This window comes from Plecotus auritus (genome assembly GCF_963455305.1).
Source record: "Plecotus auritus genome assembly, chromosome: 3".
NCBI classification, from domain to species: Eukaryota; Metazoa; Chordata; class Mammalia; order Chiroptera; family Vespertilionidae; genus Plecotus; species Plecotus auritus.
The window spans coordinates 107,548,093-107,561,764 of record NC_137772.1 but is presented as its reverse complement, the minus strand read 5'-3'; the positions used below and the strand labels follow the sequence as shown (position 1 = coordinate 107,561,764).

The 13,672-nt window shown below is 38.0% G+C and overlaps 1 protein-coding gene across 1 annotated transcript in view; it reads left to right on the top strand.

Annotated features, from left to right (window-relative positions):
- SOHLH2 (spermatogenesis and oogenesis specific basic helix-loop-helix 2) overlaps window positions 1–13,672 on the top strand; it is a gene marked incomplete at its 5' end in the record, with an annotated part of 139,372 nt that overhangs the window by 54,686 nt on the left and 71,014 nt on the right. The window contains one exon of the mRNA XM_080659394.1: window positions 2,122–2,232. Coding sequence (XP_080515520.1) covers window positions 2,122–2,232 — 111 coding nt within the window. The remainder of the gene's footprint in view (window positions 1–2,121; window positions 2,233–13,672) is intronic.

Here is a 13,672-nt window from a genome sequence, read left to right as displayed (position 1 = left end):
TAACAATCATAGTTGACTATAGGGGAGCCAGGTGAATTATAAGGTAGTAAGTTCCCCATGATTGGATGTGTTAAAGTAGAGTCTGGATGATCACTAATCAAAACTAAATAATAGCAGTGGTGTTCAAACTTGTTTAAAACAATAGAATCTTATCTTCAAACAAAAAATTTACATAAACCTCAATAATTAAACAAAGAAGAGCAGCCTCAGCTGTTATCCACCTACTAATCTTCTCCCTGATGTCTTTTTTTGAATTCATTAACCTATACGCCCAATTATTGAAAATAACACTTAAGAAGTTTTCTCTCTCTGCTTCTGTTCCTCCACTTGAGAGATATCAGAACTGGTATTCAAATCTGCAGTTTATAGGCAATTTAACTGGTGGTCAGACCCTTCGAATGCTAGCATTGTATTATGCTTACAAAAATTCAGTTTTTGTGAATTTTTCCCCTTCAATTCAAGTTGATTCTCCAGGAGGTTCATTCAAGCTAGGAAAAGCTGAGAAGTGAATTTTGATGTAGCCTTATAGCATAGGGCTACAATGGACATACTTGCTGAGGAGATGGGTGATGATGATGGGAGTTTTGAGTCATTCACTTCCAGAATTTGTAGAACATGACCATACACTATTTGTAGAAATATGGCCATTTACTGTTTTGAAGAGACTTGGCAACCAATAAATGTGGTGAAGTCAAAGATGCCATCACTTAAGTAATGCAGAGATATCAACAGCTTTCTTGATCTTATTTAACATTTTAACCTCAAAGAGATTTACTGTATTAAACCTTATCTGGGATATAAGGTTTTGGAAGGCTTTGTAATTTTCTTATACTATTTGCAACTGCTTTTTGAGCCTCACTCATCTTGAATCTTTGTTCTTCCTCAGAATCCTACTACTAAAAATAGAAGTAAAATTTCAAATCAAGTTATATCTCTTGGGATAAAGGAGCTAATATTGGTTTGTAAGTTTCTTAGGAAAATTTCATAAAAATCAATCAAATTAGTTAATTAAAATGCTTGAAGAAGTTCTAGAAAAATGGTAGAGCTAGAAAATGTCCATTAGTTGACAAATTTTTATTTTTCTATTTATTATTATTTTTTCCTCATCTGAGGACATGCTTAGAGAGAGGAAAGAGGGGGGCAGGCAGAGAAAGAGAAAGAGAGAAAGAGAGAAAGAGAGAGAGAGAGAAAGAGAGAGAGAGAGAGAGAGAGAGAGAAGAGAGAGAGAGAGAGAGAGAGAGAGAGAGAGAGAGAGAGAGAGAGAGAGATAAGAGAGAAACATTGATCTGTACATGCCCTGACTGGGGATCAAACTGCAACCCAGGTATGTGCCCTGGCCGGGAATTGAACTGGCAACCTTTCAATGCACAGGACAATGCTCAACCAACGGAGCCACTCCACCTGGGCAGTTGACAAATTTTTATATAGAAGGAACCAGCCCTTGCTGATCAAGTTGGAATAGTGTATCTTGGTCCTCTAATCCATTTTCTTTTTTCTTGTAATGCACCTTTATTTTAATTTTTTATATGTTCTATTTTATTTTGTTTTATTTTTTCTTTATTGATTAAGGTATTATATATGTGTTCTTATCTTCCCAATTGTTCCCCCAGCCCCTCCCCCCCCACACTCATGCCTTCATCCCCCTGTTGTCTGTGTCCATTGGTTAGGCTTATATGCATCCATACAAGTCCTTTGGTTGCTCTCTCCCCCTTACCCCCACCCTCCCCTACCTTCCCTCTGAGGTTTGACGATCTGGTCGATGCAGATAGAGAAGCATTGTAATGTACCTTTAGATACAATTATATAATTTGGGATAGTTGTAATCAGTGAGGTCAGATTATTTTAATCCTGTTTGTATCTGTTATTCTTTATCTGTGTATTTTAGAATATTGATCAGTCATTGAATTTATGATGATCTTGATAATAAATTCTTTTGAAATTTTGAAATAAAATATTCTGCACCAAATATGTAAGGTAACATGCTTTGATATCTACTGCAACTTAGTATGAAGCAAGATATTTAGATAAACACCCTTTGATTAGTGTATTGGTGCTTATTATTTAATATTGCCTGAATAATTTTCCTCTTAAATATATAGTATGATTTTCTCTTGTTTCTAGTTCTGAGTCTCTAAGAAAGGACATTGGGCTTGAATTAAAGGCTCCATTTTCTGATTTTGATACAAGCAAAAAGATTTCTCTTCTTCATTCAAGCAAGGAAAAACTGAGAAGGTGAATTTTGATATAGCCTTTTTAGCATTATTCCCTTGTAGGAAGAAATACTTTCATGAATTTTATAATTTTTGTAATATTGTTTAAAGTCCATGTGAAACTAGCAAATCTGAAAACGAAATACATGCCACTCATTCATTCAGTTGGTCATTCAAAAAGTAGTTATGAATATCTACTGTGTGCAATAATATGACTGGAGAACTGAGATAAAAAAATAAATCCTTGCCTTCAAGGAGATCATAGTCTAGTGTTCAGACAGACTTCTATATAAGCAGCTATTAAATAGAACACTATGTTTTAACACATGCTATCATAGAGAGGAACACATAGGAAACACATAGGAAAGTTACGTAAAACAGAATAAGGGGGCAAGAAGAGTTTTCTTGAGAAGATGAAAGCTAAATTGAGCTTTCAACCAAAAGTTACTATTAATTTGGTTTAGAAATCAGGGAGGACTTTTATGTGGGTAAGTAGCAGCCACAGAGGCTGGTAGTATGAGAGTATATAGTGAATTTATGAAACTGCAAGTATTTTCATATAGTTGACTATAATGACACAAGTGGAAAGAGCCAAGAGATGTAGGTAAAGGCTGGCTGTGTCATGTTAAGGAATTTGAAGTTAACCTGAGCTACTGGGGAGGCACTAAAGGATTTTAGTAAAGGAGTGGGATGTATGATAAGATTTGTACCATAGTATGAATACTTTACCAGGATGTTAAAGAGTGAATTGAGTCTGGAGGCCAGAGGAGTCTGTAATAAGAAATGGTATAATCCTGACTATGGTGTTAGAAATGGGATATAGTGAGGAATAAGCCAACTTTAGATATATTAAGTTGGTAGAATCAATATGAGCATGGCTCAAGGAGGAGTCAAGCGTAACTTTCACGTAGATGGTGGAACCATTCACTGACCAGGAAGCATTTAAACCTCTGGTTTAAATGGAGGTAGCTGTCAAGTAAGGAGTTGGCCCTTAGGTTCTAGAGAAAGGTCTAGGCTAGAAATATAGATTTAAAGTTCTCAGGATACATACAACATCTATTTGAAGTGTGAATGTAGGATGGATGTGACTTTAAAAAGCATGTAGGAAGGAGACACGAAGAGGAGAGAACCTTGGGGTAAAGCTCAATATAAGAAGAAAAGCAAGAGGGAGAGGTATTGAGACCAGAGGAAGAGTTTCCTAAAGTACTGAGTGTTCAGGAATATCACATGACACAGAGTTCAAATAAGGTCAGAAATGATAATTCACTATTTGTATTTGGCAAAACCTAAACATCACTGATGTTGGCAAAAATAATTTTATTGGCATTGTTGCTGGTAAAAGTACAGAGTTCCTTTGCCATGTCCTGAGAAAAGAATTTCAAGGCACAAGGATGGAGAAGTTTAAACCTGATGGCAAGATTTTGTGAATTAAGGGGAATTCATATACCTTTGGTGATGTGCAGGGTAGGTAGGCACTAAAGCACTGCCACAAGGCTCCTGTTAATCCTCTATATATCTTCTTGGTTCAGGTAAAGAACAAAGAACCACTCAAACTATCCTTACTCCAATTTTTAATTTTTCCCAGGCCTCATCCCAGCAAATCCTATTGGGGTTTCACGCCTCTTATCCAACTTGATTACCTTTCTAGTTGTTCCCAGGCTAGTCCCTGTCCCTCTATTTCATCATCCTGATTCTCATTGAGCGTGTCCAAAAGTTCAATTACATCATCTCGTTTCTATTGCGCATGTGCCCAGCAGAGGAATTTCCTCCCTTCTCTCTGGTACTGGGCTTTTAGCACCCTGGTGAGGTTTTCCTGTCCATTTCTAGTTCCCTAGAGTGTGTGTATGAGTCTGTTTACTAGTACACCTAATGGAATGCTGTCCTGCTAGCTGCTTCAGCTTCCCAGTTTATTAAGATTTAGTTCCCTTTTACTTTCTTCCTTATATAAGTAACTAGCTACCTCCCTTATATCAATAACTAGCTACCTACACTGACAGCGTGGTTAGGGAAGAAGCATCATTGCAGAAAGATGGAGAATGAAAGGGCAGAGCATAGATGAAAGAGAAAATGAAAGGTGAATGTTATATAAAAGGAGGTTTAGGGTAAAATGGGAAATTTGGAAAAGTCTGAGCAAGACTTTAGTATATTTATATTCCAAAAGAAAATAGCTGGAAGGGACAAAGAGGTCATGTTCTGGTTATCTAAGGCTACATTAAAAAAAAAAAAAAGAAAAACCAGAATTTATTGGCTTGATACATGGTTTATGGGTTAACAATTTGAGCAAGGCTCAGCTAGGAAATTCTCCTGCCTACATGACATTAACTGGGGTCACTTGTTAGTATTCAGCTGGTGGGTGGTCTAGTCAGAACTGTCCAAGACATTACCAGGGCCATCAACTGAAGCTTCTTCAGCAGCCCAGGGCTCCTAGAGAGATTGTTCCAAGAGAAATGAAGAGGAAGCTGCCAGTCTCTTAGGGCCTGGAACCAGAAACTGGACCAGTGACACTTCTACCTATGCAATTGGTCAAAGCAGTCACAGAGCCAGATATAAAGGAAGGGTATATAGATCCCACCTCTCAGTGAGAGGAATGCCAAAGAATTTTAATCCCCTACACTTGATAAGGGGGTTGATGATGGATTTAGCATTCGTGAGGAGTCAGAAGGCTAAGGAACCAATGGAAAAAAAACGTTTTCTTTGGAAAATATAGGGAAGGAGCTAAAACTAAGTGTGGATAAAGATGAGTCTTTGATGGAGGTTAGATTGAGCAAGTTTTGCCAAATGGCTTCCATTATCTGCTGAAGATTAGTGGCAAGATGGTGGGGTTTTGAGCTTGATAAAATGGGCTGGAGGATGGGTTAAGTCTATTCCAAAAGGCCTGTATTTATATGTGCTATGCCTTGGCCAAGTAAATAAAGACTTAAGGCTTGCTGGCCAGTGCTATCCTATAGAGTTCAATGATGTGCAGTGAAATGAGAAAAAACAGTGCAATGAGTATTTTTATTTTTTTTTTCTTTTTTTTTCTTTTTTTTTTTTCTTTTTTTTTTTTCAAATTTTTATTAAGGTATTATATGTGTACATATCTTACCATTGCCCCCCACCCCCACCCCACTCCCATACATGCCCTCACCCCCCAATGTTTTGCATCCGTTGGTTACTCTTATATACATGCATATAAGTCCTTCAGTTGATCTCTTATTTCCCCCACCTCTCCCTAACCTTACCACTGTAATTTGACAGTCTGTTTGATGCTTTACTGCCTCTGTAACTATCTTTTTGTTCATCAGTTTATAATGTTTTTCATTATCCCCAAATGAGTGGGATCATGTGGTATTTTTCTTTCATTGACTGGCTTATTTCACTTAGCATAATGTTCTCTAATTCCATCCAAGTGCCTACAAATGGTAGTAATTCCTTCTTTTTTATGGCAGCATAGTATTCCATTGTGTAGATGTACCATAGTTTTCTGATCCAGTCATCTGCTGATGGGCACCTAGGCTGTTTCCAAATCTTAGCTATTGTAAATTGTGCTGCTATGAACATAGGGGTGCATATATCCTTTCTGATTGGTGTTTCTGGTTTCTTAGGATATATTCCTAGGAGTGGGATTACTGGGTCAAATGGGAGTTCCATTTTCAGTTTTTTGAGGAAACTCCATACTGTTCTCCACAGTGGCTGCACCAGTCTGCATTCCCACCAGCAGTGCACGAGGGTTCCTTTTTCTCCGCATCCTCGCCAACACTTGTCGTTTGTTGATTTGTTGATGATAGCCATTCTGACAGGTGTGAGATGGTATCGCATTGTTGTTTTGATTTGCATCTCTCGGATAATTAGTGACTTTGAGCATGTTTTCATGTGTCTCTTGGCCTTCCTTCTGTCTTCTTTCGAAAAGCTTCTATTTAGGTCCGTTGCCCATTTTTTTATTGGATCATGTATCTTCCTTTTATTAAGTTGTATAAGCTGCCTGTAGATGTTGGAAATTAAACCTTTATCAGTGATACCATTTGCAAATATGTTCTCCCATACAGTGGGGTTTCTTGTTGTTTTGTTGATGGTTTCTTTTGCTGTGCAAAAGCTTTTTATTTTGATGTAGTCCCATTTGTTTATTTTCTCTTTGGCTTCCATTGCCCTAGGGGCAGTATCACTGAAAAAGTTCTTTCGGTATATGTCTGAGATTTTGCTGCCTGTGGATTCCTCTAGTATTTTTATGGTTTCCCGTCTTATATTTAAGTCCTGTACCCATTTTGAGTTTATTTTTGTGTATGGTGTAAGTTGGTGATCTAGTTTCATTTTTTTGCATGTATCTGTCCAATTTTCCCAACACCATTTATTAAAGAGACTGTCTTGACTCCATTGTATGTTCATGCCTCCTTTGTCAAATATTAAATGCGCATATTGGTTTGGGTCGATATCTGGATTCTCTATTCTGTTCCATTGATCTATATGTCTGTTCTTGTGCCAGTACCAGGCTGTTTTGATGACAGTGGCTTTGTAATACAGCTTGAAATCTGGTATTGAGATCCCTCCTACTTTATTCTTCTTTCTCAGGATTGCTGTGGCTATTTGGGGTCTTTTTTTATTCCAGATGAATTTTTGGAGAGTTCTTTCTAGGTCTGTGAAATACGCCGTTGGTATTTTAATGGGGAGTGCATTGAATCTATAGATTGCTTTGGGTAGTATGGACATTTTAATGATGTTGATTCTACCAATCCATGAACATGGTATGTTCTTCCATCTGTTTACATCTTCCTCTATCTCTTTTTTCAGTGTCCTGTAGTTTTCCGCATATAGGTCTTTTACCTCCTTGGTTAGGTTTATTCCTAAGTATCTTAATTTTTTTGGTGCGATGGAAAATGGGATTGCTTTTTTAGTCTCTCTTTCTGTAAGTTCATTGTTGGTGTATAGAAATGCCATAGATTTCTTGGCATTAATTTTGTATCCTGCTACATTGCCGAATTCATTTATTAAGTCTGTTAGTTTTTTGATGGAGTCTTTCGGGTTTTTTATGTACAATATCATGTCATCTGCAAATAAGGACAGCTTTACTTCTTCTTTTCCAATTTGGATGCCTTTTATTTCTTCTTCTTGTCTAATTGCAGTGGCTAATACTTCCAGTACTATGTCAAACAGGAGTGGTGAGAGTGGGCATCCCTGTCTTGTTCCTGTTCTTAGGGGAAATGGTTTTAGTTTTTGCCCATTGAGTATGATGTTAGCTGTGGGTTTATCATATATAGCTTTTATGATGTTGAGGTATGATCCTTCTATTCCCACCTTGTTGAGAGTTTTTATCAAGAAAGGGTGTTGGATTTTGTCAAATGCTTTTTCTGCATCAATTGATATGACTATGTGATTTTTATCTCTCAATTTGTTTATGTGATGTATCACATTTATTGATTTGCGGATATTGAACCATCCTTGCATTCCTGGGATAAACCCTACTTGGTCATGGTGTATGATCTTTCTGATGTAGTGCTGGATCCTATTTGCTAGAATTTTGTTGAGGATTTTGGCATCTACATTCATGAGGGATATTGGCCTGTAATTCTCTTTCATTGTGTTGTCTTTATCTGGTTTTGGTATTAGGGTGATGCTGGCTTCATAGAAGGAGCTTGGAAGTGTTCCTTCCTCTTGAATTTTTTGGAATAGTCTGAGGAGGATAGGTTTTAGTTCTTCCTTGAATGTTTGGTAGAACTCTCCAGTGAAGCCGTCTGGCCCCGGGCTTTTGTTTGCCGGAAGCTCTTTGATGACTGCTTCAATTTCTTCCATAGTTACTGGCATGTTGAGCTGTTTAGATTCTTCCTGATTGAATTTTGGAAGGTTATATTTTTCTAGGAATATGTCCATTTCCTCCAGGTTGTCCAGTTTGTTGGAATAGAGTTGTTCGTAGTATTTTTTAACAATCCTTTGTATTTCGGCGGGATCTGTTGTTATTTCACCTCTTTCATTTCTGATCTTGTTTATTTGGGTCCTCTCCCTTTGCTTCTTGGTGAGCCTGGCTAGAGGTTCATCAGTCTTGTTTATCCTTTCAAAGAACCAGCTCTTGGTTTTGTTGATCTTTTGTATTGTTTCTTTGGTCTCTATGTCGTTTATCTGTGCTCTGATCTTTATTATTTCCTTCCTTCTGCTTACACTGGGCTTTTCTTGTTGCTCTTTTTCTAACTCTTTGAGTTGTTGGGTTAGGTAATTTATTACCCCTGTTTCTTGTTTTTTGCAGTAGGCTTGTAGAGCTATGAACTTCCCTCTCAAGACTGCTTTCGCTGTGTCCCATAGATTTTGGATTGTAGTGTTTTCATTGTCATTTGTTGTCATGATGTTTTTTATTTCTTCTTTGATCTCTCTGGTAACCCAGTCATGGTTTAATAGCATGCTGTTTAGTCTCCATGTGTTTGATTTCTTTGGGTTGTTTTTATTGTAGTTGATTTCCAGTTTTATGCCACTGTGGTCTGAGAAGATGCTTGATATGATTTCTATCTTCTTGAATTTGAAGAGACTTTGCCTATGTCCCAACATATGGTCTATCTTTGAAAATGACCCATGTGCGCTTGAGAAGAATGTATATTCTGTGGCTTTGGGGTGAAATGTTCTGAAGATGTCAATTAATTCCATCTGGTCTAGTGAGTCATTTAGGATTGATGTTTCTTTGCTGATGTTTTGTTTAGAGGATTTGTCCAATGGTGATAGTGGGGTATTAAAGTCTCCTACTATGATTGTATTGCTGTCAATGTCTCCCTTGATATCTTCCAGGAGTTTTTTTATGTATTTGGGTGCTCCTGTATTGGGTGCATATATGTTTACCAGAGTTATTTCTTCTTGTTGGATTGCTCCCTTTAGTATTATGAAGTGGCCTTCCTTATCTCTTGTTATGTCCTTCAGTTTGAGATCTAATTTGTCAGAAATAAGTATTGCTACCCCAGCTTTTTTTTCAGTTCCATTTGCCTGGAAAACCTTTTTCCATCCCTTCACCCTCAGTCTGTGTGCGTCTTTTTTTCTGAGGTGGGTTTCTTGTAGACAGCAGATATATGGGTCGTGTTTTCTTATCCAATCTGTTACCCTATGTCTTTTGATTGGGGCATTTAATCCATTTACATTTAAAGTTATTATTGATAGGTACTTATTTGTCGCCATTCCTATTCTTTACCCCTGTGTTACTTCTTCGCTTCCTGTTTCTTTCTTTCTTTCTTTCTTTTTTTTTTTTTTTTTTACAGTAGACCCTTTAGCATTTCTTGCATTGCTGGTTTGGTGGTAATAAATTCCCTTAGTCCTTTTTTGTCTGTGAAGCTCCTGATTTCACCTTCAATTTTGATTGACAGCCTTGCTGGGTACAGTATTCTTGGATTCAGCCCCTTCCTTTGCATGACTTTGTATATTTCATTCCATTCCCTTCTGGCCTGATGAGTTTCTGTTGAGAAATCAGTTGCTAGTCTGATGGGGGTTCCTTTGTATGTAACTTTCTGTCTCTCTCTTGCTGCTTTTAAGACTCTTACTTTGTCGTTGGTGTTTGCCAATTTAATTATAATGTGCCTTGGCGTCGGTCTTTTGGGGTTCATTTTGCTTGGGACTCTGTGAGCTTCTTGGATTTGTGTGGGTTTTTTCTTCCCTATATCTGGGAAATTTTCTGTCATTATTTCTTCAAAGAGGTTTTCTATTCCTTGCTCAGCTTCCTTTCCTTCTGGAACCCCTATTATGTGGATGTTGTTTTGTTTCGTGTTGTCCCAAAGTTCCCTTAGACTCTCCTCCTGCCTTTTAATTTTTTTTTCTAGAAGTTGCTTTTCTTGGGTATTTTTTTCCATCTTGTCTTCTAGCTCACTGATGCGGTCCTCTGCTTCTTCTAGTCTACTCTTGATGCTTTCTATTGAGTTCTTTACAGCAGCGATGTCATTTTTCATTTCTTCTTGGTTCTTCTTCATTTCCTCTTGGTTCTTGCTCATATTGTCGAATTTGTCTTCCATTCTTTTCAGCCACCTTATGACCATTTCTCTGAATTCTTTTTCTGGAAGGTTGCTTGCCTCCATTTCGTTTACTTCCTTTTCTGGTGATGCCTGATTTTCTTTCATATGCGGGCTGCTTCTTTGTCTCCCCATGGTCTCTCTTCTCTGGGTGTCTGGTTATGTAGTTCTCTCTCTCCTGGGTTGATTTAAAGGCACAAAATACAGCACTACCAGGTACAACTCACAAGGCACTGAACAGGAATGTATTCATGATATTAATAACCTCCAATAAAAGTGACCACCAGAGAAAGGCAAATTAGGTGATAGAAGAGAAAGAAGAAGAGGAAAAAAGAAAGAAAGAAAAAAAAAAAGAAAAAAGGAGTGTGAAAATGAAATTGGGAAAAGGGAAAGTAAAGAGAAAAAAAAAAAGTAAGAGAGACAAGAAATTGACTAAGAGAGAAAGGGGAACAGACTATATATATTGGGGATAAAACTCCAATAGAACAATCACTAATCCCAGCAAATGCCAGCAACAAGTGCCTGGGGATTAGTACAAACTACAACACCAATTAATATGGAGTGAGGCAAGGGAAAGCTGAAGCACAAAACAAACAAAAAAATAAATAAAAGAAGAATAAGCAAAACAATCTCACAAAAAAAGCATAAAAATTGGATATAATCTACATTCAAGCAAACAACAACAAAAGGACAGAGATAAGGACAAGTTTATGGATAACTCAGACAGCGAAGGGAAAGGTGTATGTGGACTTGGAGCAGGGGATTGGAGATTAGATATGTAAGTAGGGTGAAATTTTAACAAGGGGTAAACAGAAAGAATAGGGAAAATCTAAAGCAGTAAAAGGGTAAGACAAACAGGACACTGAAAAGGGGGAGGTTAGGAAGAGAGTGATGGCCTAAAGGTAGAGTTGAGATAGAGTAAAACGATGCTAAAGGAAAGATAAAAAATAGAATGTAGAACCCTAATCCCAAAATAAAATGAAGAGAAAATAAAATGACACTTTAAAAAAAAAAAAAAAAGATAAAATAGCAGTAGTAATAATACGGATTGAAAATAAAAATGTAATCATTAAAAAGGTAAAATCAAGTGATGAAAAAAGAAAAAAAAGTTTCTTGATTAAAAGATGCAAAAAATGAAAATTTAAAAAAAATAAAAAAATAAAAAAAATAAAAGGTAAAAATAAAATGTGGAGTAGTGAAGGTCATTCACTTCCTCTGTTTTTCTGTTTGGCACGCCTGTTTCTCAGTCCAGGCAGTATTGCAGTTCCCTGCGATCCACTGCTCTTCGGTGTTGTAAGCCAGTCCTGATTTTAAGCAGGCGGTGTGTCTTAATTTCTCGTATTCCTTTATTTTTGATTACACAAGAGTCAATTTGTGATTCAGCCCCTGGGTGGCAGTGTTTCTGGATTGACTTCCGGGTCTATCTATCGCCTCTCTAGGCAGTGTTAGAGCCTTCTTTCCCTGTGGCACTCGCCACGGGCCTGTGGGAGTGGGCTGCCTCAGAGCTGGCTCTCTGATGGTCACTCCCCGCTCCGATCCCCAGGTTCCAGAAAAACAACCTTCCCCTGCAGTCTCCCAGGGTGTCCCCAACTGGGTGATCCTATGTATTGGGCTTAGTAATCAGATGCAAGGATTTGAAGAGGAAAAAGCCCAAGTGTGCGAATTCCGGGACTGCGAGTAAGCCCAGGCACCCAGGGAGCGCACGGGCTGCGCGTAAGTCTGGACTGCCTGAAATTCTTAGGGTGTCCCTGCACTTCAGATCAAAATGGGTTGCTTATTAGAGTGCCCTTCTCTTAGCAGCTCTGAGGACCCCTTTCCACAGTCACAGATCACGCCAGCCCCTACAGCCACGGATTTTTCTAGGCACAGACTTCCCTGGTCCTCCAGCTCCCACAAAACGCGCGTTCCTCTCTCCCGCCGGGACCAGAGACCTCACCTTATCCCAGGCGAAATCTGACCTTTCCGTAGTGGAGAGTAGAGCTTCTCTGAACCCGTGTGCTTGCGCCAGTTGGGGAGCGTTGTTCTGGGGCTCGCAGCTGTTCCTGGGGTGCCGCCGTTGTGGATTCTCAGGCTTCAGATAAGCTCCACTTTCCGGATCAAGATGGCGCAGACTCCCGCAATGAGTATTTTTAAAATTATATAACTTATATTCTATGATTGTGTTTTCCATACTTTATTTGGTATTAAAATTGTTGTGATTTTAGTTAATGGTTACAACATAATGATATTGGGAGATAGTACCTTTCTTTCATTATTTTTCATGTTCATATCTAATGTTGGCAATCCTTTATTGGTTCCTCTAAAGTTCTTTTTTGTTTTTATTTTTTAATATTAATGGTTGGTGAGAACTAAAATTGGAGAATTGTTCATTTAGTAGACTACAAACTGACATTTTGGGGGATGTCCACCCCTGTGGCATTATTTAAAGGGCTAGAAAATTTTGTTTCTCTAAAAGAAAAGTTCTCTTTCCCTTTAGGAATTTGCTTAAGAGATACCAGAAAGTAAACAATCCATCCATAATTATTATTTTTTTGCCTTTTCCTCCTCTTAACCCTTCTGATTATACCTTTGAATCTTCAAATAGATGTTTCTAGTCTATTTCCCTTTCTTCTCCTCCTCCCAATCAGCTGCTTTACATATGGTTTTGTCTTTTTTGTTTCATTTTGCTGTTTTAAATAGCAAAGGGTAGCATTATGTTTGCTAATGATAAGGAAGTAATAGTCCCAGTAGATAGTTTTGAATATTTGCATTTGGGAATTTCTTTTTAAGACATTTCTAACATCTTTGTTTCCTTTCAGAACCACTTAATAAAAATTAGCTACCTAATTCTAATATTCTTGGTGAACTCCCTTTAATTATATGTTTTAAAAACATAAATATGTGTGTCTATCTTGGTAAGGTACATGCTTTTCAAAGTGATGCCATTATTTTGTTTGTGTGGCCCTAAGTCCAAATGATGGTGGTTTAATAATTTTTAGGATGTCTACTCACTTGAAAAGAAGTGAAAATGAGCTGTGCCATAGTTTCTCACAAACGAAGGTTTTTCCAGGATTGGTCAAGTCTTAGAAATTTAAGGAAGGTAGAACAAGAAATTTTTAGAGAGTCCTAAGTTATATGTTGCCAAGAGACCCTTCTCTCTGAGTTCTTGAGACATATTTGTACATATGAGAGACCCAAGGACTTAGTTTAGACCAGCCATGGGCAAACTACGGCCCACGGGCCAGATCCGGCTGTTCTATCCGGTTCTCTTACTCTCCCCTCCGCTCCTTTTTTTTTTTTTTTTTTTTTAATAAATCTTTATTCAGATTATTACAATTGTTTCTCCTTTTCCCCCCCATAGCTCCCCTCCACCCGGTTCCCACCCCACCTTCTGCCCTTACCTCCCCCCCACTGTCCTCATCCATAAGTATATGATTTTTGTCCAGTCTCTTCCTGAACCCCCCATACCCCTTTCCCCCTGAGAATTATCAGCCCACTCCCTTTCTATGCACCTGATTCTATTATATTCACCAGATTATT